General features: G+C 35.5%; 2 protein-coding genes across 2 annotated transcripts in view; one reads left to right on the top strand and one right to left on the bottom strand.

Moving 5' to 3' along the window:
• The window catches only part of SCAP (SREBP cleavage activating protein), a 441101-nt gene that overhangs the window by 121325 nt on the left and 292877 nt on the right, over positions 1–26899 (top strand). The gene's annotated exons all lie outside the window — the stretch shown is intronic.
• LOC145667869 (uncharacterized) lies at positions 13456–13893 on the bottom strand. The gene has a single exon (XM_081735301.1). The coding sequence runs from the start codon at positions 13891–13893 to the stop codon at positions 13456–13458; it is 438 nt and encodes a 145-aa protein (XP_081591427.1).

Genomic DNA, 26899 nt, shown 5'->3' on the forward strand with positions numbered 1-26899 from the left:
TCTTATAAGAAATTACATCTTGAGTCGCTTTTTAAAAATGGAAAGGTGATTCTCATGGCTTTCAATACAAAGTGAACTCTACCAGAAGTCTGAATTTTTAACACTAGATACATAAGAAGATAGAATGCCTTACGTTGTGGGATTTTACTTAACGTGTTCAAGGGAACATCTCTGAAATGGTACTATTTTTGCTAAGGTTTTGCACACGTGTTTATATAATTAATATGTTAAATTAAATAAATAATAAAACCTAAAAGTGACACTGAAAACTGGATAGATTTACTGTAGAACCTGCAGTAATCCAATATTCATGGTATTGCATTTTATATGAAGAATTACGACCAACAAGACACTTTAGGCGATATGTGGTCAGTGCATTCGATTCAAACGCCGTTATTTCTGGATTTCTAGTTCGGAAGGTTTCGTCTTGTGTTTCTGGGTGAAATCTTTAGACTCAACACGAAACTACGAGTTCCAAAAACCACTTAGCGTGCTGTTTTAAAATCTAGTGCTAAAAAAGCAAGGATGGAGTTCTTATATACACATTTTTTTACAGCTAGCCTATGGTGCATGCTGTCCCGGGTTCGATTCCCAGGGAAAAACATTGAAATTTGAACTAATTATGGTGATTCTGATTTCATCTTGAACTATAGGTTCACGTCTCATTGGTGCTAGAAGGGGACGCAAAACTTCAACAAAGTTTGCATAGTGTCTTTTACCTACTCGCAATAATAATAATACTAACAATGCATGTCATCACTATCTAAAGCCCCTACTGGTAAGACAACACGTTCAATACCAAACAATGTCAACTAGTGTTTCTTTCTTTTGTTGAACTTAAAGGGTTGATTCTAACTTGTTGCCCGGTTATCCAAAAAAACTTTTTTTCCTACTATAAGTTCATAAAACAATTTCACTTTGTTGAGTTACACGTTCAGGTAAACTAATCTTACCTTGTCTACCATTAAATGTGCTAATGGATAGGGTTGTTATGACGCGATGGTCTCAAAAGGGAAATTGCAGTGAAGTGGCAGTTTGTTTGTCTTTTGTTAACCTTAGCGAAGACAATGCAAGTAGTAACAAAAAGTATTGCCATAAAGACAACGATGGAAGTCTAGACGCAAAGCGATAATAAACCTTCCATTACATCTAAAACATCTTATCTGGGCCACGTTACATTGTAATGCCTATTTCTATTGTGACATACACTCAAGATTGTGGAGCCAGTGTCTGGTTATGAAATTATTTTGCAGTTTCACGAAAATCATTGTAGCCACGATTCTTCAACAAAATGATTAACAGTCCCATACAAAAGGTTGTTGTGCTTTGTCCATCCATATGTCTGACATATGCTTCCCAGGAACTACAGGGTCTACAAATAAATTTGAAATTACTTTTAGAAATCCAACCATTAATATCCTATTTAATTTCTCAAATTTTTCAAGTTACTTTGTGATTGAAAGTGAACCATTTTTAAACTCTCGAAATCTAGGAAATGGAGGAGAAATTCATCGATCGACTAAAGTATTTTTTTTTTTTCAGTTTTAAAGTTACTCTTAAATTAGAAACTTCATTTTCTTGATAGAAATTGCTTTGTGAAATTTTGCGTCCCTTTCCAGTATCAAGGCTAAAAGAGACATGCAACATAAGTTTAGTATGACACTCAAAATCCAAATCACCCAGTGGTATAAGCTGGAATGGGCTGACCCAACTCAATCTCCTTCACGTCTTGCCACTTTTTTCATTCAATCCCTTTTTCCCATTATTGTTCACTTTCTTCCATGTATTACCACATCTCTTAGCAGAGGACAGGGTATAACTATGAGACGCCAAACTCGATTTAATTCATTATTATTATTTTCATGCTTCATCAGAGAATTTATATATATATATATATATATATATATATATATATATATATATATATATATATATATATATATATATATATATATATATATATATATATATATATATATATATATATATCACTCAATATTTGAAGACTAATCACTCAATATTGTAACTAGTAATCTTTAAATTTAACATAAAATTCCATTCTATGATCGTTATTCACACTAAGAAAATAGGCGTATGAAAAGTGTTTGAACTCTCTTAGAGCATACATTTTAAGTATAATAATATAAATCCGTAATGTCATTCCCTTTCTACCTCCATCCCCTTCTTATCCTCACGTCAAATAGGGGTTGTTAAACTTAAGAGTCCCTATCACCACGAAATTAAAATACCGCTAATTTTACAATAATTATGTGATATCTTCAAATAGATAAAAAAAAAAATCGACTAGTGGATCAAGACCTCCCTAGAGGTACCATTATCACGAGTCACCTAGTAGCTTTCCGTATGCAGTTATTTAGAAACGCGAAAATAAATGCCGGTTTTCTAAATGGCTGGAAATTGAAAGCAGATAAATGAGTCTTGATAACGAAATCTCACGCAAAATAATATTGTCTAGGGAGGTCTTGTTCCACTTTTCAATTATATTTTATCTATTTGAAGATACCACATAATTACTGTAAAATTAGCGGTATTTTAGTTTCACAGTGATGAGATCTCTTAAACAATTCCCGGCGGGAGCTCATGTGGTTCGAATTCTACGTTAATCAGTAGGTCCCGTCTCACATAGCCTCGCTGCTGAAAGGGACGTTAAACACAAAATCAACTCAACTCATTGGACTTAAACAGTACCGCTAGCGTTACTACTGATCTCAAAGACCCCCCAAAAAGTGTGGATTAAGTATCGGAAATCTTATACAACGTCTATATCCGTCTATCAGAACAAGATAATAAGAGAGAGAGAGAGAGAGAAATAGTTTCTTGAAATCGACTCAGCGTCGAAACAGTTCAAAGTGGTAGAAATTAATCGATTACCATAGAGCAAAAACGGTGAGAGAGCGACAAACGATATTTTCGAATCACTTTAGCATCCCAAGAGTAGGTTTCACACTTTCCATTAACCCTCTATTCAAATCGGAAGTGGTAAGAATTAACCATATCCAATTTAAACGCTGGTCGTCATAGAACAAAAGCTTTAATAGACAGCGACAAACGATGTTTTGGAATCGATTCTTCATGAAAAGATCTTAACGCCTAAAAGAGGAAGCAGTAGAAAAATTTACTAATTCAATATTTATTTATTTACTTAACACTACCTCCAGCAGAGAAAAATAATTCCATTTAAAGAGTCCTTGCATTTATTTCCTTATACTGCTAAGATATATGTGTAAAACCTATGAATACATGTAATATACACACCAATTACAGTTCAGTGATGGAATGGATCACGAACTTCGTCATCCCTGGGCTGTCAGACCTATGGTCCACCAGATCCAGTAATCCGGACATAGCTATGACTTGGTCTGACTTGGAGCAACCCGCTACGATCCGGATTCAAACGACGCCATACACATAGGGAGTATATATATATGAGGCTACTAACGCAATTCTAAAATAATATGATTTTTTCTTCTCTCTTTGCCTTTTCACTGAATATAATTTTCTCTTTCGCTTGTTGATGCGTCTGTGTGTATCAAACATTGCGCTGACAGATAACTACAAAATTCATCAGAGTACAAAGGTGCCAGAATCATAAAAACGATAAGCTACGCATTTCTCTCACGAGGGATCGTCAAAGATTAATCGACCTAAAAACTTGTCGTTTAGAAAACATATATAAAAATACAGCTGAACCCAAACAGTATTTTGTTAATTCTTTTTGTATAAGCTATGTTCAAGGAGCACATATGGGAAAACGATTAGAATTTAGATTTCTGGGCTTTCGGCATCTGTGGCCAATTATCCTGTCACGTGGGGGATGACGTCTCTCGGCGAGCACACTATCCGAGGAAAGGGAAGGAAGGAAGCGGTCTGGGACCTATAAGTTAGGTACCACCCTGGCATTTGCCTAGTGTGAATGTGGGAAACCCAGGAAAACCTTATTCAGAATGGCTAGCCTGGTAGATTTGGTAATGGTCAGTGGTAGAGCGTTCACCTCCGGTGCTTGGGCTCCCTGGTTCGATCCCAGCTAGCGCCGTGGTGGACAAACGCATGCTCGTGGATTTTCTCGGGGTTCTCCTTTTCCTCCCACTTTCTTCATTCCACTATTTTCACTCATCTCTCGTTAGCACCGTCTTCTTTAGCCTAACATGCATAAGCGTGGGACGTAAACCTTAAATATTTCATTTCATTTTCATTTTTTCCTAATAAATAGCTAGACGCCTGGTACTGGAATTAAGTGTTATTATGAATTTATATCCGCATTTTAACTATATTTCCGGTTGAATATTATTAAAAGTTAATGTCTCTTTTATTTTAACTGTTTCCGGAAATGACAAAACGGGAAACCCTAACCAAGGGACGTCATCCACAGCAACAGGCGTTGGAGAAATGAATTGACTTTTACAACTCTGTGTGCGAGTGACAAGGCTTGACATGTTCAATGCTATAAACGAGAGCACTCGCTGTTTTTACAGCAACAGACACCTGCTGCGAGCGTCGAACTAGTGATTCCATTACGAGAACACGTACTTCATCACAGGCATCAATCACTATTGCATCTTGGCTGCAGATGGTTGTAGCAACAACTTTCTTTTGATTTATCCCTTTACCTCACTTCTTTCCCCATGCTGGGATGGGCTGCTTTCTTGGCTTTAGTTAGAGACTGCTTGGCCCACCTGATATATTCAATGGACGAAACACGTGCACAACATACATACACTATCTGTTCGCAGCTTTGGTCAAAGCAAAAGACCAAATGTTCATTTCAAAGGAAGGATTTTAAACAACGGAGGAATTGTGATGGGAACGGTAAATCAGATCAGTGTTCGGAATTTTGACTAAACAACATTTTTTTTAAAAAAAAAAAAAAAAAGACAAACCTCGACTGGGCTTTAAATTGAACAGAAACAGATGGATCATGTTTCGAACTGAAGTACCACAATGTTTTGATTTTTGAAACAATTCATTTCAAGAACAAAACACATCTATTTCAGACACTCACGATGATATAAAGGTCGGGGGTGGGTTTACCACTAGGAGCGAGGCTAGGGCTAGGGTTGCACATTGGACGAAAATTTAATAATCAAGACGTAACAATGTAAAGATGTGTAATGATTATAATAATAATATGTAATAAAAATGATTAAAGCCATATTAAATGCTCTCCAAGCAAGGGCGCCGATCCTGGGGGGCAACGGGGCCCGGGCCTCTCCAAAGCTGATGTGGCCCCCCTTATTACATTTAAGAATATATATTTGGCATAATTTGAATGCAATTTGTCTTAAAATCCTCATATATGCCTTCTGCATCTGAATACTTCCCTCCCCCCCAAAAAAATTAACAGAGAAATCGGCGCCCTTGTCTCCAAGTACTATATAGTTTTGCACACGAGACGATAAATAACGTGTTTTCATTTCCTCTCGTTAATTTCTATAGAGGTCTCGTTCCGATTCTTGGTAAGCTTCTTCTCGTCTCGTTCAGAAAATTTCTCGTCTTGTCTCGTCACGTCCCGTAAATGTAGGCCTAATACCCTACCATTCTAATGAGATTTCTTGACGTAGCTATGTTTCATGTTTACACCAACTCTAATCGTGATGATTCAATCCAATTTCACTCCAATTCCATCTCGCCTAACAGCCTATAAGCTATTGATTTCTCCAAGATAAGATTTTTCGGAATTTTGGGCGAGATGGGATTAGGTAATCTCATCTCGTCTAAAGAGACGACAAGAGGATTTCTGTACTAGATTATTAATCATTAACATTTGACATATTTCGCTTCCGGGCATACTAATGGTCATGTATATATGAAGGAATTCTCATGAATCCTGGGGACACTCATGAACCTCTGTGGTGACATAAAAATGATTGCCATGTCGAAAGATATAAGTCCGTTTAAATGATCATATATCCGAACACAATATTGTGATTCACTACACCATTTGAACGATCTTTAATTAAGGTAGAGAAAAAAGGTTCAGTAACTATTTTTGTAACACGAACAGTTACGAAGTTGGTGATTTACTGGTGAAATTTTCAGAAAAACGCTCTCTCAGATGATTTTGACAGCTTTTTATTTTCAGCATTTGGGAAACGTGTGTTTTTAAGGATAATGATATTCTGGTGAACATGAAGGGGTCTGAACATGAATCTGAATGTTTGCAAGTCGAATTTGTTTCCTTATGGCCGAAATCCAATATGGTAGCCTAAATGGCTGATGCATAACTTTATTCTTGATAATAGCTACAAATATTGTCCGTGATATATCATTTCTTAAGTTTTTGGGATCAAGAAATCCATTTCTGACCTCCGAATTACAATCCGGAGTGGCTCAAACTACAATGAAACCCAAGATGATGACCCAATTCGACGAGAAATAAGAGTATTGCATATTAGAGTGTGGGATATCGTTTCCCATGTTTCCATGGTTAAGGATCTCATAGTTGTTGCTAAATTCTGATTCTGACACCAGGAGTGCTTAAAAATTCAAGTTGACTCCCCAAAATAGCTCAATTTCTTTAAAAAAAAAAAAAAAAAGAAAAAGAAATCAAAAACAATAATACCATAACTTATCTCTGGGAATGAGCTAAATACACCATTGATGGTGCACATCTTTCTTCCCTGACTCATCTTCCCTTACACAGGGTAGACTGACCCAAGCCCAAATTTCCAGTCTTCCATTAAACTATGGAAAGAAAATTGTAATGTTTTTAAATACCATTTGAAAGATCTTAGATTAAGCTACAAAAAAATGGTTTAACTTTTTTTTGTTTGTTTTTTACATACGAATAATTTGTGAGTTATTGCGGGTGCAATTTGAAAGGAATTGAGAAAGAGATTAAAATACCTTTCATTGTTGTATTTTAATCTTTACATTGAACCTCACTACACAAAAGGGGGGGGGGAATACGAAAATCTGTGTGTCAAACGATGTCGCATGTCTCGATCGGATGTACAATTATTGCTCAAAGTTTTGTTCTCCGAATACAATTTTTTCAAAGCGAAGTTCTTTACTCGATTAGGCCTTCGTTCGTCCGGATAGTCCTCCGAGATGCCTGAACTTTCCTTAACTAAATGTGATATGACGATTTGAGAGAGGAATAATCACCACAAAACGGTATACCCATAGACTTAACCTTGGAGAAGCATTTGGCTCGTGAATTCTCATTATAAACAATAGAAAAGTAGAATTTTAGCATTAGAAATAAGGCGAAACCTTTTTCCTTTTGTTCTGGAAACACAATTTTTCAAAGCCATTATGCTCTTTGCTAATATGTTAAATTCAACTACTTGCATTTTTTTTTTCGTTCACGAAAACAATTGCACTAAAAAAATCTATGAATAATCAAAAAAGGCGATCCCTTAACTTCAAATCTGCAATTACTTAGTTTATTTATTTATTTATTGCATATTTAAAGAGGCAAGGGAATAGGGAATGGCGAAAACTTCATAACGAGGAACTACGTAATTTATAAGGTTTACCAAACATTGTTAGGGACATCAAGTCTAGGAGGCTTAGATGGGCAGGTCATGTAGCTAGGATGGCGGAAAGTAGAAACGCTTTTGAAGTCTTAGCTGGAAGACCAATCGGAAAACGACCATTAGGAAGACCTAGGCACAGATGGAAGGACAATATTAAAATGGATCTCTAAGAAATAGAATACAAAGTAGAAACTGGATCTAGTTGGCCAAGGACAGAAGTCAGTGGAGAGCTTTTGGGAAAGCGGCGTGGAACGTCCGAGTTCTATAGGCCATAGAGTTACTTAGTTAGTTGTAAAAAATAATAATAATAAAAAAAAACTGCTAATTAGGAAATTGTATTATCTTTACCTAACGGTGACATACATATATCTAACTGTCTCACAAATTAATACTACTTGAACTAATAATAAAAATATGATTTTTAAATGCTTTAACATTACACTATATCACTACTTATAATTTAACTTGTGATCTTGTGTGAAAAATGTGAATAATTAGTAGAAAAAGATAAAAAACAGAATACAATCCATGGTTAGACCAAGTATTCTGTTGCCATTACAGGCGGCGTCTTTTCCGATGCCATGTCTTCGTGTAGGCAATGTGGATTCATGTTAATCATGGCTCTTGTCAAAGGCGTTTCGTCATTAATTGTGCTGTCACAAACGGCATTGGATGCTCTCCGTTCTCTCCCTCTCCCGTCGGGGACATCCCAATATCACCGTTGCCACGTTGACTTTCTCAATGGAAATTTTCTTTGCCATCTTAGAATGCTTTCTAATAACTAACTAACTAACTCTATGGCCTATGGAACCTGGAGGTTCAGTGCCGCGTTCACAAAAGCTCTCCACTGACTTCTATTCTTAGCTAATTGCATCCAGTTTCTACTTTGTATTCCTATCTCTGCGAGATCCATCTTAATATTGTCCTCCCATCTGCTCCTAGGTCTTCCTAATGGTCGTTTTCCGATGGGTCTACCAGTCAAGACTTTGAAAGCGTTTCTACTTTCTTCCATTCTAGCTACATGACCTGCTCACCTAAGCCTCCTAGACTTGACGACCCTAACAATGTTGAGTAAACCGTATAAACTATGTAGTTCCTCGTTATGAAGCTTCCGCCATTCCCCATTCTCGTTCCTCTTGGGTCCGAATATTCTTCTCAGGATCCTGTTCTCAAATACTTTCATTCTATGTTCTTCCCTCAGAGTAAGCGAGCATGTTTCACAACCATACAGAACAACAGGCATGATTATCGTTTTATATATTTTAAGCTTCAAATTCCTCGACAGAATTCGCGACGACAAGAGATTTTGAACCGAATAGTAACACGAATTCCCTGCTTTTAGTCGACATTTAATTTCTCCGTGAATATCATTTTCGTCTGTTAATATTGATCCTAGATATTTGAAACTATCCACTTTATCAAAAGCATTATTTAATATTTTAACGCCTCCACAATTTGCCGTATTACGGTCCCGACGCATTTCCATGTATTTAGTTTTCTCTGCATTTACTTCTAAACCCATGTCCCTGCAAGCGTTTAATAAGATCTCTGCATTTATTTCTACTGTTCTCCTATCATCCCCTATTAAATTTACATCATCAGCATATGTCATAACCTGGTGAATGCCGTTCAACTCTAGGCCCTGGTTGCTATCTTTGATTTTGATGATGGCGTATTCCAGCACAAAGTTAAATAATAATGGCGACAACGCATATCCTTGTTTCAGGCCATTTTCGACGTGGAAGCTCGTGGACAAAAATTTTCCTACCCGGACTTTACTTTGGGATTCACTTAAACATATCTTAATTAATCTAATTAGCTTTCTCGGTATTCCAAGTTCTGTAAGAACGTTGTATAATGTTTCTCTCCTAACCGAGTCGTAAGCCTTTCTAAAATCAATAAATAGTTGATGTACCGGGGTATTATATTCCCACTTCTTTTCGAGTATTTGGCGAATGGTAAATATTTGGTCGATAGTTGATCGATTTCGTCTAAATCCGCACTGATAATCTCCAATAATTTCATCTGCGTATGGGGTCAATCTTGCTAACAGAATATTTGAAAGGATTTTATAGGATGTTGACAGAAGAGAAATGCCTCGATAATTATTACAGTCAGTTTTGTCGCCTTTCTTGTGAATTGGAACAATGATTGATTCTTTCCACTCTTGTGGCAATTCTTCCTTGTTCCAGATAAGGAGAATGAGTTTGTGTATCTTGTTTCACAATTGTTCGCCTCCAGCTAAAATTAACTCAGCCGGAATTTCATCTACATCCGGAGATTTGTGTTTCTTCAATTTCTTTATAGCGGCTTCCACTTCTATTCGATTAGGTTCTGGAATATACGGTTCTGCGGTGTGTATCTCCTTTTCTCCACGCACATTAGTTTTTGGCTGCGTGTTCAGCAAATTGTCAAAAAAATCTTTCCATCTATTTAAGAGGCTATCCGTATCGGTGAGAACTGCTCCGTCAGATTTCTTTAATATATAAGCACGAGGTTGATAGCCTTTCTTAAATTCGCTGATCCCCTTACACATGTCCCGAATATTTTTATTTTTACTATTATCTTCAAGTTTAGCTTTTAGTTTAGCTTTCAAAAAATCCCGTTTCTTTGTTCTAAAAGTTTTGGAAGTTTCCCGCCTGATATCTGCGAAATTTTGTGTAGTTGTTTCATTCGGATTTTGTAGCCACCGTAATTTTGCCTGTTTTCTCTGCTAGTTTAATGCATTTTTGGTCGAACCATGGTTTGTTCCTACGTATTTCCGCGTGTCCCAATTTTTCTATTGCTGAGCTTTTAATGCTATCTCTAATTTCAATCCAAGTATCCTCAACACTAGTGCACTCCGAGTCTTCTAAAACCGCGAATCTATTCGAAACTTCAATCTGGTATTCCTCTCTTACCTGGCTCTCTTCTAATTTCTTTAAATTATATCTCTCCGTTTTCGGACATTGAATATTACCTTTATTCAACGATAATCTCTCCCGTATTATCGCTACTGCCAGGTAGTGATCAGTGTCAGAATCAGCCCCTCTAAACGACCAGACGTCAATTATGCTAGATTGTCTTCTTCTATCTACTAAAACGTGATCAATTTGATTATGTGTTTTTCCGTCTGGTGATGTCCAAGTGTATTTGTGAACGTCGCGATGTGGGAATTTTGTACTCTTCATGATTAGGTTTTTGGATGTTGCAAAGTTCACGAGTCTAACACCGTTGTCATTACTTTCCTTATGCAAACTTTCGTTCCCTATAATTGGTTTGAAAATATCCTCTCGTCCTACCTTCGCATTGAAATCCCCTAATAGAATCTTCATATGGTATCGCGGGAGTAGGTCAAATATCCGTTCCACTTCTTCGTAAAAACTATCTTTTATATCGTCACCCTTATCTTCAGTTGGAGCATGTACATTTAAAACAATAATATCACACCACCGTCCCTTAAGAGTCGGAAAGAAAGTCTGTCAGTAACAAATTCAACCCGTTTAATTGCTGGTAATATTCGTTTGTGAACGAAAAACCCTGTTCCTAACTGGTGATTTTTATTTCCTTCCCACCTAACTTCCTGAACTCCTACTAAGTCCATCCTGTATTTCTCTAACTCACTCGTTACAGATTTTAACGCGCCTGCCCTATAAAGACTTCTAATATTCCATGTTCCAAATCTCATGTCCATTTTCTTTTGCTGATGTCGTGCCAAGTTATCAGTCCTTGTCCGAGGCTTTTGTGAATGTTTCTGAACAAGTACCTTTTTTTACAGGATGAGGGTGTTACCTTACCCAAACCCCCAAGCTGGAGGACCACTCCTAGTCGTCTGTCCGCGACTGCTTATTCAGTATATTCGCAGCTAACCTCTATATCTAGAGGCCTTCTCCTCGATCCGCAACCTGAGGACGCGCCATGCCGTGGTGACAGGAACCCACATGCTTTCTAATAGCCCCTATAATTAATATTCAGATTTCTTATTAATGTGGAATAGAGATGAAAAACAATACAAATTTACTAGAAAGATTTTTCCTCTTTCATAAAAGATTTTTTTGGGGGGGAGGAAAGTACTTTTATTTCTTTTTCTTTTTATGATTTTCTTATTGAGGTACATCTTTGTTTTAATAGTAGATTCTATAATTAAGAGGATGCTATTTGGACTATAGTTTCTAAAACTGGCTTGTCTAGTGGCTAGTTCGCGGGTCTTTGGCGCACAATTTCTCGGATTCGGTACCCAATGAGTGAACACTGAACGCATTTAAGTTGGTTCAGATTACATTTGAAACTGTTGGCTCACGTTTTATATAGCCTTGGTATTAAAAAGAGACTCCGGACTTGAATAAACAACAACAACAATGAAACTGATATTGCATTGTTTGCCTGCAATGGCAAGTTATGCAACAGCATATCACTGGTGGAATTCTCGTTACCTAACCACTTTATTAAAACCTGAAATAATTATTATACAGGTAAGAAAATGTAATCATGATTGAAGAAGTACAAACAAATTATAAATTTCATTTTCATCTTGTTCTCCGTTCCGGAAAACATTTTGCTCTGGGCTTCAGACATTCAATCACAAGAAACTAATATGAGAAAACTTTTCAAAATTAAAGCCTTAGACTGCCAATTTTTAGGTATGTTGCTAGTCTAACATGACGAAAAATTTAATTATTTTGCCATTTACAGAATTTTATTTCTTGCTTGTTGACATTTATACCGTATATTGTCAATAAATTTGAATTGTGAAACTTGAGTACAGCGTTTTTGAACCTCCTTATTCTGGAGTGTTAAAAACTCCTAAACGCACATGTTTAGCTTATATACTACTTACTCATTAAATATGTTTTTAACTTAAAACTCGTTCATAAGCCGTAAATAATAGTATTTATGTGCAACAAAATGCAAATAATTACTACATTTTCGGCACAATTATTGCTGCTACTTATAATAAAACATTTTGTGATTGATCAAAAGGCAGTCTGAATCATGCTATCCTGGATTTTTATACAACCCTGCGAAAGAGATGTGTAATGTTGGTTGTAGCAACATAAGGGGTACAATGAGAGAGACTAATTAATAGACGGAAATTGCCAGTGCTCACGGTATTTCCTACTAATAACAATTATACTAATAGATGTCACTACGTGCGCTATCATTTGCCTGTCTGGCGCTAATAAATGTTGCTACCTGCGAGATTGTTGTGTATAACAAACTCCTTGAATTATTGTATAAAAATAGGTATGGAGGTCGAGGTGGTTGTTAGGCAAACTCATGAAATAAATAAATAAATTTGTTATATGCAAACAATTAAAGCTTTTAATTAAGCATGATTTTTTATCTATAGTGTACAGCGGGTCGAAGGTTTGGGCTCAACTATTACTCTAATAGCTCAACAAACAATTCTCTTGAACTAGAGAACCCACTTTGTCCATCGATTTTTCTCCTCTTTTTCCTTTCTGTGGAATTAGTAGCCTATATATGGCACTAATTCCATATATTTTATTCTTGTAAATTGTATTCTTGTAGATTTTCTTTTATTCTTGTAAATTATTTATTTATTTTTTGCAGTCACAACTAATCACACTTATCAATGACCATCATGCAACACATCAAAATTGCTTAGAAATTTAAATCATTTACGTTTCTAATTATTACGTTTGTAATCATTTACGTTTGTTAGCTTAAATATTAAATATATAACGAGTGCCATATATAGGCTACTAATTCTATTTATGATTTACAATAGTACGTGTTACGGTTAGGACTGTGTGGCACTGCTAGAACTCTAGGGCCTAGTACTTAACAGCATACACATACATAAATACACAATCTGTTCATGGAGAATAAATACTATAAATTATTATTATTATTGGCATTCTAACGACATATTTGTTCTTTTTCTAAGCCTTTTTTCAGTTAGGTGGGGTCTTTTTTTTTTAAGCCTTTAACTTGTGTCATATCCACTGTGACATCACATTGCACAATCGTTCTTAACACAATCTCCCCATTTCTCCTTTGGCCGGCCTCGCGCTAGTTTCCCATTCAGTTTTATAGCATCTACTCGATGAGCTACGTATTTCAAAGGTATACTACATCCAAACCATCTCAGTCTACTTTTTTGCAATTTCTCTACTGTTGGTCTCACTTTTACTGTTCTCTGGTTCACTTCATTCTTAATTTTGTCCTTCCACGTCACTCCACACAACCAACGCAGCATCTTATTTCCGTAATACGCTACTTCTGTCCCTCTCTTTTCTTGGTCATCCAATATTCCGCTCCGTTGTCCAACATTCCTACTGCTTTCTCTCCATTTTGTGCAACTGCTGCAAATTCTATTATTTACATCTTCTGTTCCTGAATTTTCTTGCAGTATTGATCCCAAGTACTTAAATTTCCTCGTCGTTACCATCTCTTTTTATCAAATCGTATTCTTGTAGTCTCGATTACATTTTTCCTGAAAGGTCTTGATTTTACTAATTCTAAGCCCTTTGCTCTCCAATGTTTCTCTCCAGGCATCTAATTTCTCTTGTAGTGCTGCCTTTGTCTCACTCACCAGTACAATGTCATCCGCAAATAACATATTCCAAGGTGCTAACTCTTGGATATCCTTTGTAAGTTCATCCATCACAATTGTAAAAATATATGGACTAAGACATACAGGGTGGCCCAAAAGTAGGTATACACCCGCGCATTGATCAAGTTGAACATTCTAGCTTGTGGGTTTATTTGCTTCGACTTTTCCGAGATTGAGGTATAAGGCTTTAAGAACAAATAATAAAGAAACTAAGCAATAACATTAAGAAATGATATGAAATGCAATGAACTGATCAGTACGGTACCTACTTTTGGGCCACCCTGTATTTGTTATTCCCAAAAAATAACCAGTTTTGGCCGATTTTCTCTAGAATGCATGAGAATTCTTACCCAAATCATTTTGTTTCATTTAATGAGATTCATCAGCTAGTGGGTGTTTGATTTTACGATTCTTTTATTTTTAGTTAAATGCTTATAGTATTGAAGAATCGTGAAGTTCTAAGAATGCTGGCCTAAAATAATATTCATACATTATCAAGTGTTGGGCTACGGTAGCTCAGTAATAGAGCGTTCACCTCTGGTGTGTAGGGTTCCTGGTTCGATCCCATCTCGCAAGAAGTGCGCTTTGCAGTGGACAAACACCGTGTGCGTGTTTTTTTTCGAAGTTCTTCCGTTTCCTCCCACTTTCTGACCGTCTCCTTTAGCTCAACCATGGAACATGAAACTCAAAGATTTTATTTCAGTTTTTTCATTATCAAGTGTTTAAAAACTAGCACAGACGCTATCTGCAAGCGCAATCTCAACTGTGACCAAGAAAAACAACTGTATAGGTTCACTTTATAGAGTTTACAAGCTTAAAACTTACGGTTACTGAAGCAAAATATGTCAACTAGTACCACAACCATACGTGAATTTGCGTCTTCTTGAAAAACGTATGGGGATGAAAGCTTGAATATATCCTTGCTATTATCGTTATTACTAGACCCTATTTGATGTACTGGTCCTAACCATAATGAAATGTTTAATACATTTATTTCATTAAATAATTCAATTTGGTAAGAAGCCTAAACTAGTGTTGTGGCGTGCAAGATGAAATGTTTAATACATTTATTTCATTAAATAATTCAATTTGGTAAGAAGCCTAAACTAGTGTTGTGGCGTGCAAGATGAAATGTTTAATACATTTATTTCATTAAATAATTCAATTTGGTAAGAAGCCTAAACTAGTGTTGTGGCGTGCAAGATGAAATGTTTAATACATTTATTTCATTAAATAATTCAATTTGGTAAGAAGCCTAAACTAGTGTTGTGGCGTGCAAGATGAAATGTTTAATACATTTATTTCATTAAATAATTCAATTTGGTAAGAAGCCTAAACTAGTGTTGTGGCGTGCAAGATGAAATGTTTAATACATTTATTTCATTAAATAATTCAATTTGGTAAGAAGCCTAAACTAGTGTTGTGGCGTGCAAGATGAAATGTTTAATACATTTATTTCATTAAATAATTCAATTTAGTAAGAAGCCTAAACTAGTGTTGTGGCGTGCAAGATCGCACTTTTAAACCCACAAAATTTAAATTTTATCGGATTTTCTTCTGTCAGTGTCATCAAACCAATATGAATTTTCATAAGCAAAATTAATTTCTAGACCTAAGTTTCAATAAAATACGACCGGAATGAAAGGAACGTCTTTGTAGTAATTATTGAGCTATTGTGTCTAATAAGGTTATAAATGACAAGTTTCACTTACAATATTGAACTTCCGTCGAAAACTTACGATAAAAAAAAAGAAGAAGTGAACGTAAGACAGTAAAGTGCAAAGCCTTTTAAATGTGCTCAAAAACGATTAAGAATTTCATCTCAGCTTGATTCAATCCTAGTAGCTTTTACGTAGTGGACATAAAACATTCATTTTTTTTTTTAAGAGAAAGGGGAGCTGGAAACTATTACTGCCTTTAACAATAGTATCGATAATAGATGATTGTATAGTCTAAATTGTTGTTTGTAGTTTCCTAACGGTGTATTCTCATAGTAGGTATTCTTTACTGAGGCTCCCCGATTTAGTCGAGGCAGTCCTTTCAGTTTGGTTCTAATTCCAACTTTTCTTTCTTTTCTTTTTATTTTTCTTTTTTTTTAACTGAAGTTAGGACAGGCAAATGTCCCCCATTTTTTCTTTACTAGTTAGTTATTTTATTTTACACAGTCATTTTACCTCACAAAGCTTGTCAAGTTCATTGCTAATACGTATAAATAAACACAAAAAATGTCAATAAATTGTCATGTATTCATAACATTTTACCGTATCATTCAATTAGAAAGTTTGAGAAAAAATGTTCTGACTTCACGTTCTGAAAATATGATGGCCTACTTTACATACATACTACCTGTAAATGAGAATAAATTTTGTCACAATTACTGTATTTTAGAGTGAATTAACTTGAAAATTGTCTACTAGAAGATCGGTACTACAATCATAGAAAAATCTGGGTAAAGACTATATACGTATACTATCATATTTGTGCGAACAAGTACGCAATAAAATTTCCGAAGACTTGGCAACCGTGGAAGACGATCATGGTTAACATGATACCGCCTCTTGTCCTATTGTTGGTGAGAAAGGCCGCACCTGCAACAACCAAGCACTGGCCTAAGTTGTAGCGGCAAAAAGAATATTGAATGCCCCTGGAAGATCTTCTGTCATAATGTCATTATTTCATTCCCCTGTTCCTCCTCAGAACCTAATTATCTTTGAATTTTGCGTTTCTTTTTTTTTTTCTGTGTTGGTTTTAGGTGTAGCCCATCTGGTAAAGACTAGTCCTTTGTTGGCAATGAGTAATGTCCTAGAGGAACAATAAAAAGACCACTGATTCGAGAGACAAGAAAGTGTACTTTTAAAACTTTCTCCCCTGGAATCATGGGCACCCGTAGGGGGGCAGGGGGTGTCCCTGGCTCATGAAAACAACTTAAATTTCTTAAGATTTTCTTAATACAAAAAAAAAAAAAAAAAACGTAATATAGCAACCAGGAAGTTGCCCTCCTTAGAAAATTTTCTTAGGGCGCCCATGCTTGGAATATCTCAAATGTTACTAGAATAGTTTGTTTCTTTTCTTATATAGTCGGATAGCTAGAACATGTGACTAACATGCATATGATCCTGGTTTCTATTCTCGGGTCAAGACTCAAACTCTCGTTAAGCGGGCACACGGTAGTAGTTAGCATTCTTGTTTCACAATCTGGGAATCCTGAGTTTGAATTCGGTGACTGGTTATCCTGAGTGAGATTTTACAAGGTTTTTTTCAGTCACATTTTTTAGTTTAACGTGTCACAGTTATGCTCGTTAGGCTAAGAAAGATGGATGATTAAGGCAAGTAAATGATGATGGAGGAACTGGTGGAATGAGAATATGGGAGGAAACGGGAGTACACCGAGGAAACCCACAGACACGATGTTGTCCACCACAAATTTACTTGACCGGGGATCGAACCAGGGACCCCGCGCACCAGAGGTAAGCGCTCTACCACTGAGCCATCGTGCCAACCACAGTATATTCTAATTATAAATATGGTTTAATTGTAGTTATATTACACCCGTTGTGGATTTCTCGGGACGCGGCATCAGGGCATAAATTTACAAATCGAATTGAGACACATTCGAGAACGGATGCGAGACGACAAAGAATTCGAAAATTGTGACGTCGTTAGACTTCTACTTAAGAGTCTTCATCCCGGCGAAATTAAAATACCGCTAATTTTACAGTAATTATGTGATATCTTCAAATAGATAAAAGATAATCGAAATGTGGAACAAGAGCGCCCTAGACAATATTATTTCACATAAGAAACCGTTATCACGACTTACTTATCTGCTTTCGATTTCGAGCCATTTCGAAAATCGGCATTTATTTTCGCGTTTCCAAACAGCTGAAAACGGAAAGCCACTAGGTGACTTGTGATAACGGTACCTCACGCAAAATAATATTGTCTAGGGCGCTCTTGTTTCATATTTCAATTATCTTTTATCTATTTGAAGATATCACATAATTACTGTAAAATTAGCGGTATTTTAATTTCGCCGGGATGAAGACTCGTAAATAGACGAGAGACGACGACAAAAACTTGTTTCTCGTCTTGTGCGCATAACTATTTGTACTGTACAAACCTCTTAATTGGCAAAATTAATGACAAGGTAATTTCAGTTTTCAGTAATGGGTTAAGTAATATGAACTTCAAAGATTGGATGCGGAACTCTTTCGTCTGGGGACCCCGTATGTTGTACCGCTTGCAGCGCAGATTGTTACAGCTCTGGTCATGAGACATATTATTATTAATGATTAATTTGAATTATTCAATTCAAATTAATAATTCGAATTGTATACGTGGTTTTCTGTCTTATTTTTAATAAACATCTTCAGTTAAATACTGTACCATGATGTGACAGTGAGTAAAATAAATTATTGGATTATAGGTTTTTTTACTTCTCTTAGGAATGGGCCTGTGAAGAAACAACCAATCAAAAGCGTGAACAGGTGATTGTTCTCTTTCTTACCTGTTGCAGGACAAAAGATCGTCCTTTGCTAGAGCTAGCGACTCCTCCTCCTACTTGTCATTTTCAACGTTGATTGGTTAGTTTTTACAGGAGAGTTGTTAGAAGAAGGACCAGGTGAGCAAGTCTTGCGTTAAAAGCATACGCCTATTTCACTGCATTTCTTTTTCACTAACGTTCTTTGATCATTTTCATAAGGTGAACTAGAGTAGATCGTCCCTTTAATAATAATAATAATAATAATAATAATAATAATAATAATAATAATAATAATAATAATAATAATAATAATAATAATAATAATAATAATAATAATAATAATAATAATATAACAACTTTAATAACAAAAGTAATCAATGTCAAGAAATCACAACAGTTATGTAACAGATGGTTTCTCATTTTTTTTCTATTTGTACACTGGGGGGCCGCGGTAGCTCAGTGGTAAAGCGTTTACCTCTGGTGCGTGGGATCCCTGGTAGGATCCCAATCCCAATTTGCGCCAAGTGGACTGTGGTGGACAAATACCGTGTGCGTGGGTTTTCTGAGGTTTTCCCGTTTCCTCCCATTTTCTTCATTAGACTAGTTCATTTATTTCTCACCATCACCGTCTGTCTCCTTTAGCCTACACACCACAACCGTAGGACATAAAACTCAAAGATTTCTATTTGTGCATTATAGAATATAATTGAAACTGTCTATGTTATTATTATTTCACGAAGGCTACACAGAGGAAAATCCATTCTCCGGACAACGGTATGACGGTCGGAGCATACGTTATCCGTATGCTACATAGGCACTGCCCTTAGACGTTAGTCTACATCATGCCGTTGCAGGATGTCTGACACCTAACAGTTTTCCGTATATCACATGCATATACTTATGTTACCTTCGTCAGCTATATGTTATATACATCCATTTGTCTGTGAGATCCTGACCGCCTACATTGTTTCATACGGAAAGTACGTGTAGATGGAACACTTATACAGAAAGTATTATAAAACATGTTTTTTCAGTTACACGTCTGCTGTACGTTAAGTCCGAAAAATAAAGGAATTACGCATGTAACCTATCTTTTTAACTACGCCACCTACATTTTTTTTTCTCAGTGTACTTGTTCGGTTAAAGGGAACCTTTTGACAACTAGCTATTACATTGGAAGTATCCTGATAACTTCTAGATGGAATTAAGAATAAATCAGGACATAAATTTACAAAACGAGACCCCCCCCCAAAAAAATGAAATATTTCAGTTTAACGTCCCACTATTATGCTCGTTAGGCTAAGATTAAGACAAATGAATGATGATTGAAGAATTGGTGGAATGAGAATGTGGTAGAAAATGGGAATAGCCCCAGAAAACAAAAGGACATAATGTTGTGCACCATAAACTTACTTGACTGGGGATTGAACCAGGGGGGTCATTTCAGACTTCACTCGAGGGGGCAAGAGTACTACTAACATAAGACTTTCACGTTGTGTACCAGTATATTAGTAGACAATAGATTAAAGTATATCTCAAACTCTTGGGGGGAGGCAATTGCCCCTCCGCCCCCCTAAATGACGCCCCTGGATTGAGCCAGAGACTCCACGCACCAAAGGTAAGCTCATCTACTACTGAGCCAGAAATATCGAGATATTTTTTTTGCTATTTCGATATTTAAAAATCTCAATCGATCGATCGATGAGTTTTGAAATATTGCACAGTCCTTTACTCGCTTTGAGACTTTGATAAACTTTTAGACACCTCATTCACACAAGTTTTATCAATGTTGTATAGGTTTAACACAAGACTGAAGAAACTTAAAAACATGTCAAGAGATATAGAAGACTATATCTATATGGATAACACGTGATCCTTCTTCTTAACTTCGTCCTAGTTGGGTAAAAATATCAGTCAGGCTGGTTTGTCACAAATATCAGAATTAAATTAATTTAAAAAATACATTTATTCAAACGAGTATTAGTTTATTCGAACTATTTTCACCCCAGAATAAAACTGTCGTAACTCTAAAATATCTATCTTAAAGAAAATAAAAACAACTTTTAACATTACTTTAATATGTATAATATTAATTATTGATGAGAAATCCTTTCTTAAATATTTTCTAAATACAAACTACAATTATTACACTTTAAAAATCGATAATTTAAAAACCTATTTTTAATTACGACGGTCTTATTCTGGGAGTATATGTATTGTGCTCTATTTAGATATTTTCAACGAACTTAAAAAGTTCGTTACTGAATTCTCTGTCTGTCACTTTGAATGTTTCAATTTTGAGTCCTCCATTCGATAGAGCATCAAAAACTATCTGAAAAAGTGATGGATTTTTTTTTTTGTGACACTCTTACCGTTCCCGAGATATTGGCCAAAAAATGGCCGATTTCCGGAGATTTAAGGAGCCATATCTTGGGAACTAAGAGGATGGTAAATATTTTGATACCAAATAGTAACCGGTGGCTCCCGTTCCCCAGATATTGGCCAAAAACGTTCGAATTTCGGGAGATTTAAGGAGCCATATTTAGGGAACCGCAAGTCATAGAGAGAGAATATTTTGGAAGTTTTTGCGAGAAACAGAAGAAGGTGTGGATAAAAAGATTTACTTTTACATGTAGGAACAATCACAGTTATCCTTTAATCTCCATTCTTTCTAAGTTCGTTCTGGCAATGCTCTTGGAGCATTTTCAACTGGTTTAGTTTTTATTTGAATACATATTTTGTTCATCATTATCATAGGTAGACCTACGAATTCTACCATCAATGAGAAGCTTTCATGCGCCACGAATCGGGGGCATTCGATAGAATATTGTAAACTTGAAGAATATATTGTTCCATTGAATGAGGTGTGTAATAGGGACTTTAGCTCCGTTGTCTGTCACAAAAAGGGTAATAGCTAACACATACGTTTCTCATTAATAAAAAAAAAAAAAAAGAAAAAGAAAAGAAAGAAAAAAAGAAAAGAAAAATTTAACGTAGAAATAGTGATTTAAAAAAATTAGATTTCACTAAAAACCTAAATCGAGTATTAGATCAAACAACAGAAATGTGGAAATGCTAAAGGAATCAGTGATGTGCCGTAAACTATAATTTTACGTCTACGCGATTGTCTACTGTAATCTATACGTAATCTACATTACACCTTTTCCCGTGTAGACTATGTAGACAACCACTATCAAATGTAAGGAAGAATTTCGTTGCTCGTTTGTTCATATTTCCTCATTCAGTTGTTTTGCTTCGGTGCAGCGAAAGATTAGGGAAACGACTAACATATAAAAAGTAGAGGGAATTATCTAATCTGTATGTTTACTCTGCTTTGCACATACCACTTCCTTAGATTTTCCACTTCGAGCACTGCTTTTATAATGAAATTTACAAAACTAATTCTCACCTGTGGGCTTTCGGTCTTGAAGCTGCTATATTTGCCAATTTTTTTCTTGCATATTTTACAAAATGCATAATATTTTTCTTCATCAAGACGAAACTAAGTATTCGAAAATTACTATTCGCTGGTCTAGGCATTTTATTTTGTACGCAATTTCGCAAGGTAACGACAAAAGAAAGCTCCTTTATTGTCCACGACGCCATATTAAATTACGTGTTGTTGACATATTCTACATAGTCTACGTTGTTTACATTGTCTACGCATAGTTGACACGTAAACGTAAACTATCGTTTTTTACGCGTAGACGCACATCTCTGAAAGGAATAAATAAAGCATAAATATATAACAAGGAAAGTTCTAATAATAATAATAATAATAATAATAATAATAATAATAATAATAATAATAATAATAATAATAATAATAATAATAATAATAATAATAATCCATAACAACGGAAAGCCAAACAAAAAAAACAACATACTGTTCGAACACTTGATTTTCCATAAATTTGGATTTTAAATAGCTTATTGTTTTACACTACTAAAATTTACACAAGAATAACAAATGTACGAGACTCCCAAGTGCTTGTGACAATTTATGACATCAAACAAGGTACTGAATCACTCGCTATCCATCTGCTTTGAATTTTCCTTCCTTTCGCCTTGGATCACTGAGGTTTACGTGTTTCTTCAAAGATTCCAGGGAAAGACATCGCAGCGTTTTAAATTTGCACAATAAAGGCGTTTATAGGAAAACAACTGCGGTCGGCTTTGTGGGCCATCTTGTTTTCTCAAGCGTTTTCCACGGGAATCTATAAACGCATATAGGGATGGAATACAGGGGTCATTGACAGTGGCGGCAGTTTTTGATCTGTGTCGGTGTTTGGAAGCTGTGGATGTCGGTGACCTTGGTTGTTGCAGTGATCGGATGCCCAGACAAGTCGTTTGTCTTCGTCGGGAGTGCGTCACGCACCGATAATTCCCTCCCTTCCTTCTTCTCAGATGCTGTGTGTCATCTCCAAAATCCCTTTTCGGCTTACCTTTAATCACCCCCAGTTCAATAAAATAGGAGAGAACTTAGTAACATAAATATTATCTTCTTGCTAATGAAATAGCTCGATTTCTATGTCTGAATGTGGGTACACTTGTGCTAAACAGAAAGAAACAATTTAGGTTTCACGTCAAGATTTAGAAAGTGGATGGGGGAGGAATGTCATGTTATCTGGGTAAGAGCAACTTTCAGTTTAAAGGCGCGTTATAATTTGAGTGTATTACAATTTTTAATTTCCGTATCTTCATGGGACAAATTGATTTCATACTTCTTTCTCAGTACAGAAGTCACAATTTCTATGTAACTATGCTAAGGGACAATGTTTACGGCCTTTGGAGACGGCACTCCGAGTTTGCTTTAAACGCTGTTAGAAAATAAGAGGGCTGCTGTGTTGCCAAATCTTTGTACACACGCCTTCATGTACCTGCTCGCGCTGTAGTGCTTCTGCTTAACCAGACCCCTTTACAACACGACACTAGTACTATGCTAATCTTTCTCTTCAATTACATAACCACCATGTTTTTAAAGATAATTCTGCAGTGGTTAGCACAGCTAGACGCTCAGAGTCAACTATTTCAAAAGAGAATAGTGTTCAGTCATGGGTCATAAAAGGGCCATTCACTTAACATTCACAAGCCTAACATTTTTATAGTATTGTTTGTTGAAGAATTACTAAAATTATATAACTCATGCCGATGAAATTAATAAGATTTAAAGTGAATTTGAACCATATCTGCCCTTTTGTAGTCAATCCCGGGACCAACCGCACAGAAGTTACGTGTAATTGTATACTTGAAAGTGTATGTGAATTAAACAAATGTAACGAACAAACATTAATATGTTATTTACAAGTATATGTAAATATTACAAGTAGCTCCTCTCCCCTATCCAAACTTAAGAAATATGCTTTATAGGTATATGAAACCTTACAGGAAAATTCTCTCCGTCTGTCTGTCTGTCGACAGTTATCAAAGCAAAAACTAGATATAACGATTTTTTTAAATGTCGATTCAGTGTTCCGAGAATAGGTTTCATCTCGCCCTACTGTATATCTATTGAAAAACCCGGATTCACAGAGAGTAGAACATAGCGATAAATTATTTGTTGTGAAGTCAGTCTCAAAAATAGATTCCATTTCCGGTCTTATCCTTCTATTGAGACCAGAAGTGGTAAAGCTACTATTTCTGGTTTCAACAATGGATTCCCATAGTTTGTATTGCTTGTAAGCAGTGGTAGTTCTTGAGGGAAGTCACATCCGTAAAAGAAATATATAAAATACTAAGTTGTATCACTTCAAGCTAAGGAAACAAAGCTTCATACAACTTCAGAAAGATGTACACTCATGTCAAAAACTATTGTCGCATATCTATAACTGTCTTCTTGTAAAAATATAATTTAATAATGATTTTGCAGGGTACTTTTAATACTGATACAATGTGTGTAATCGGGAAATGTATATTTGTGGTAAATTTCATAGGGAAAGAATTATAAATACCAAATTAGAACGAGTAAAACAAAATGTTGCTAAATGGCCAAGAAAGTTTTATTTTCGTTTTATTGTTCTTATTTACTGCTCTTTTGACATGAAATTTACCACATACATGTCTTTACCGATAATACACACTCTATCATTGTAAGAAATACTGGGCGAATTCGTTATCAAATTATATTCCTACAACAAGATATTTATAGACATGCGCCAATAATTTTGGACATGACTGTACATAAGAAAGATGTGCATTAGGTAAAGTATGTTCACTTAGGTTGTAATGATAAAATTTATGATTGTTATTATTATTTAAGCGACGGTTTTCCTTAAGAGCCCGGACCAATACGTTAAACGAATAAGTGTCTGGCAAAGTCAAACGAAATACTGTCTGTTCTTTTTTCTTTCGTGAGTCAGAGGTTAGTCTTCCGGAATGTTTAGGATCTTTCTGTAATATTTTTAATAAGAGTAAGAGAAAGTATTATGCATAATGTATACCAGTAGTTGCCAAACTTATGAAGCTTCTGAGCTGCCGTAACGTTTTCAAATCCTACTGTAAGTTACCAACCAAAAGAACTACCAACTCTAAAAAAAATCTTACATTTGTTTATTGCCTATAAACTTACATTTCTAGTAAATATGAAATCAAACTATCCAAGTTAGCAAATGTCTAATATACACACGAAGAACATAACGTTTAGCAAATGTCTAATATACACACGAAAAATATAACGTTTAGCAAATGTCTAATATACACACGAAAAACATAACGTTTAGCAAATGTCTAATATACACACGAAAAACACAACGTTTAGTAAATGTCTAATATACACACGAAAAATATAACGTTTAGCAAATGTCTAATATACACACGAAAAATATAACGTTTAGCAAATGTCTAATATACACACGAAAAACATAACGTTTAGCAAATGTCTAATATATACACGAAAAACATAACGTGCACAACCCCAACTGTTCGTATACAATCAACTGACTGAGATGATGCTGACAATGGCAGTTACACGGGAGAAACAAGCAGTTGTTGTCGTCAGCGCCCCCTGTCGTTAGCGTCAGCTCCGAATTAGCCAACCGGAGCGTTAACGCGATCTACCGAAAATATCCCCGCGAGCGACGGTTTGGTGATCGCTGATGTAGGCCCTATACTATACAGAAATACTCATAGGTTTAAACCTTAGAGATTAGATACCTATCAAACATCCCTTCATCTTGTTTGCAGCTTTTTGGTTGTACCAAAGAAAACTCTGTACTTTTATTATGCAAGCCTAAACATTCTGGAAAACCTCTACTGTATGATCTGAACAGTTTTCGAAGGAACCGTGGGTCCACTTATTAGGATTTCAGTATGAAAATAAACAATTTCAACCAGAACTATTTGATTTCATATGATGTTATATAATCTAACGTAAACGGACTGGTTTATACTGTATTTTTAATTTCTATTAGTTCTTCTTTGAAATAAACCATTCCCCTGTGAGCTGAAAAAAAAAAAAAACTGGTTCACAGTATATAAAAATAGGAAACCTACATGTAGATGAGACTTCTTTTCCTTCAATATCACAGTATAAAGAACCTAACTTTGAATATATCAACAACCTCTTTTTTCAATTAAAAAAAAAAAAAAACTCCCAAGCCAAGTCACAGTCAAATCTCTGTTAACCATTCTTTTTGTGTTGACTTCTAAACACAAATTGCACGATGAGCTTTGAGATAAAACAAAATGTTATTTGCTTTTAAAAAGGAAGATGAAAAGAACTGCATGTTCTGTCTATGGTTTATTCACCTGAGCACAAGGAAAAATAAATGATGAAATGGCCTATTTATTTTCTGGTTTTCCCTGTCACTGTTGACGTTCATAGAACATAGTAGTTGCAGTGTTTCAGCTGTATATGCTATCGTGGATTATTTTAGCTGCCAAACCGAAATTTTTAAAAAGAATTTTTATTTTTTAATATTCCACAAGTTATAAATGAGAACAGTTGAAACTTTTGTATCCATATGTAGAGAGGAAAATATTAAAAAAAAAAAAAAAATAGTTCTATAAAATGTACGAAAAATGTTTAAAAGAAGTCCTTAATGGCTGATTGACTGAACAACGTCCAGGTCAAGCCGTTTAAGCTAGAAGCTTCGAATTTGAACAGTACATAGAATATGTGACGTAAAGGTACCACCAAGGAAGAATTTTTAGGAAGTCGGCTTGGAAGAGGGGAAATAAGATGGGAATTATATTAAAATGTTCTCGGAATCTATTAAGATTTGAGGTATGAAGTTTAGTATTTGGACTTCTCATTTAAAATAATTAAAGGCCTGTTTAAGCGGTTTTAAAAAAAATATATTTCTCATGCAAGGGAAGGGAACAAAGTGGGGTTGCAAATATTATAATAAGACGACCTGA

The sequence above is a fragment of the Thermobia domestica genome, chromosome 13 (assembly GCF_964235325.1).
Source record: "Thermobia domestica chromosome 13, izTheDome1.hap1.1, whole genome shotgun sequence".
Classification (NCBI taxonomy): domain Eukaryota; kingdom Metazoa; phylum Arthropoda; class Insecta; order Zygentoma; family Lepismatidae; genus Thermobia; species Thermobia domestica.

What these genes read in the sequence shown, in the direction of transcription:
- LOC145667869 (XM_081735301.1), bottom strand. Translation starts at nt 13,893, where the DNA reads ATGGTAACGACGAGGAAATTTAAGTACTTGGGATCAATACTGCAAGAA.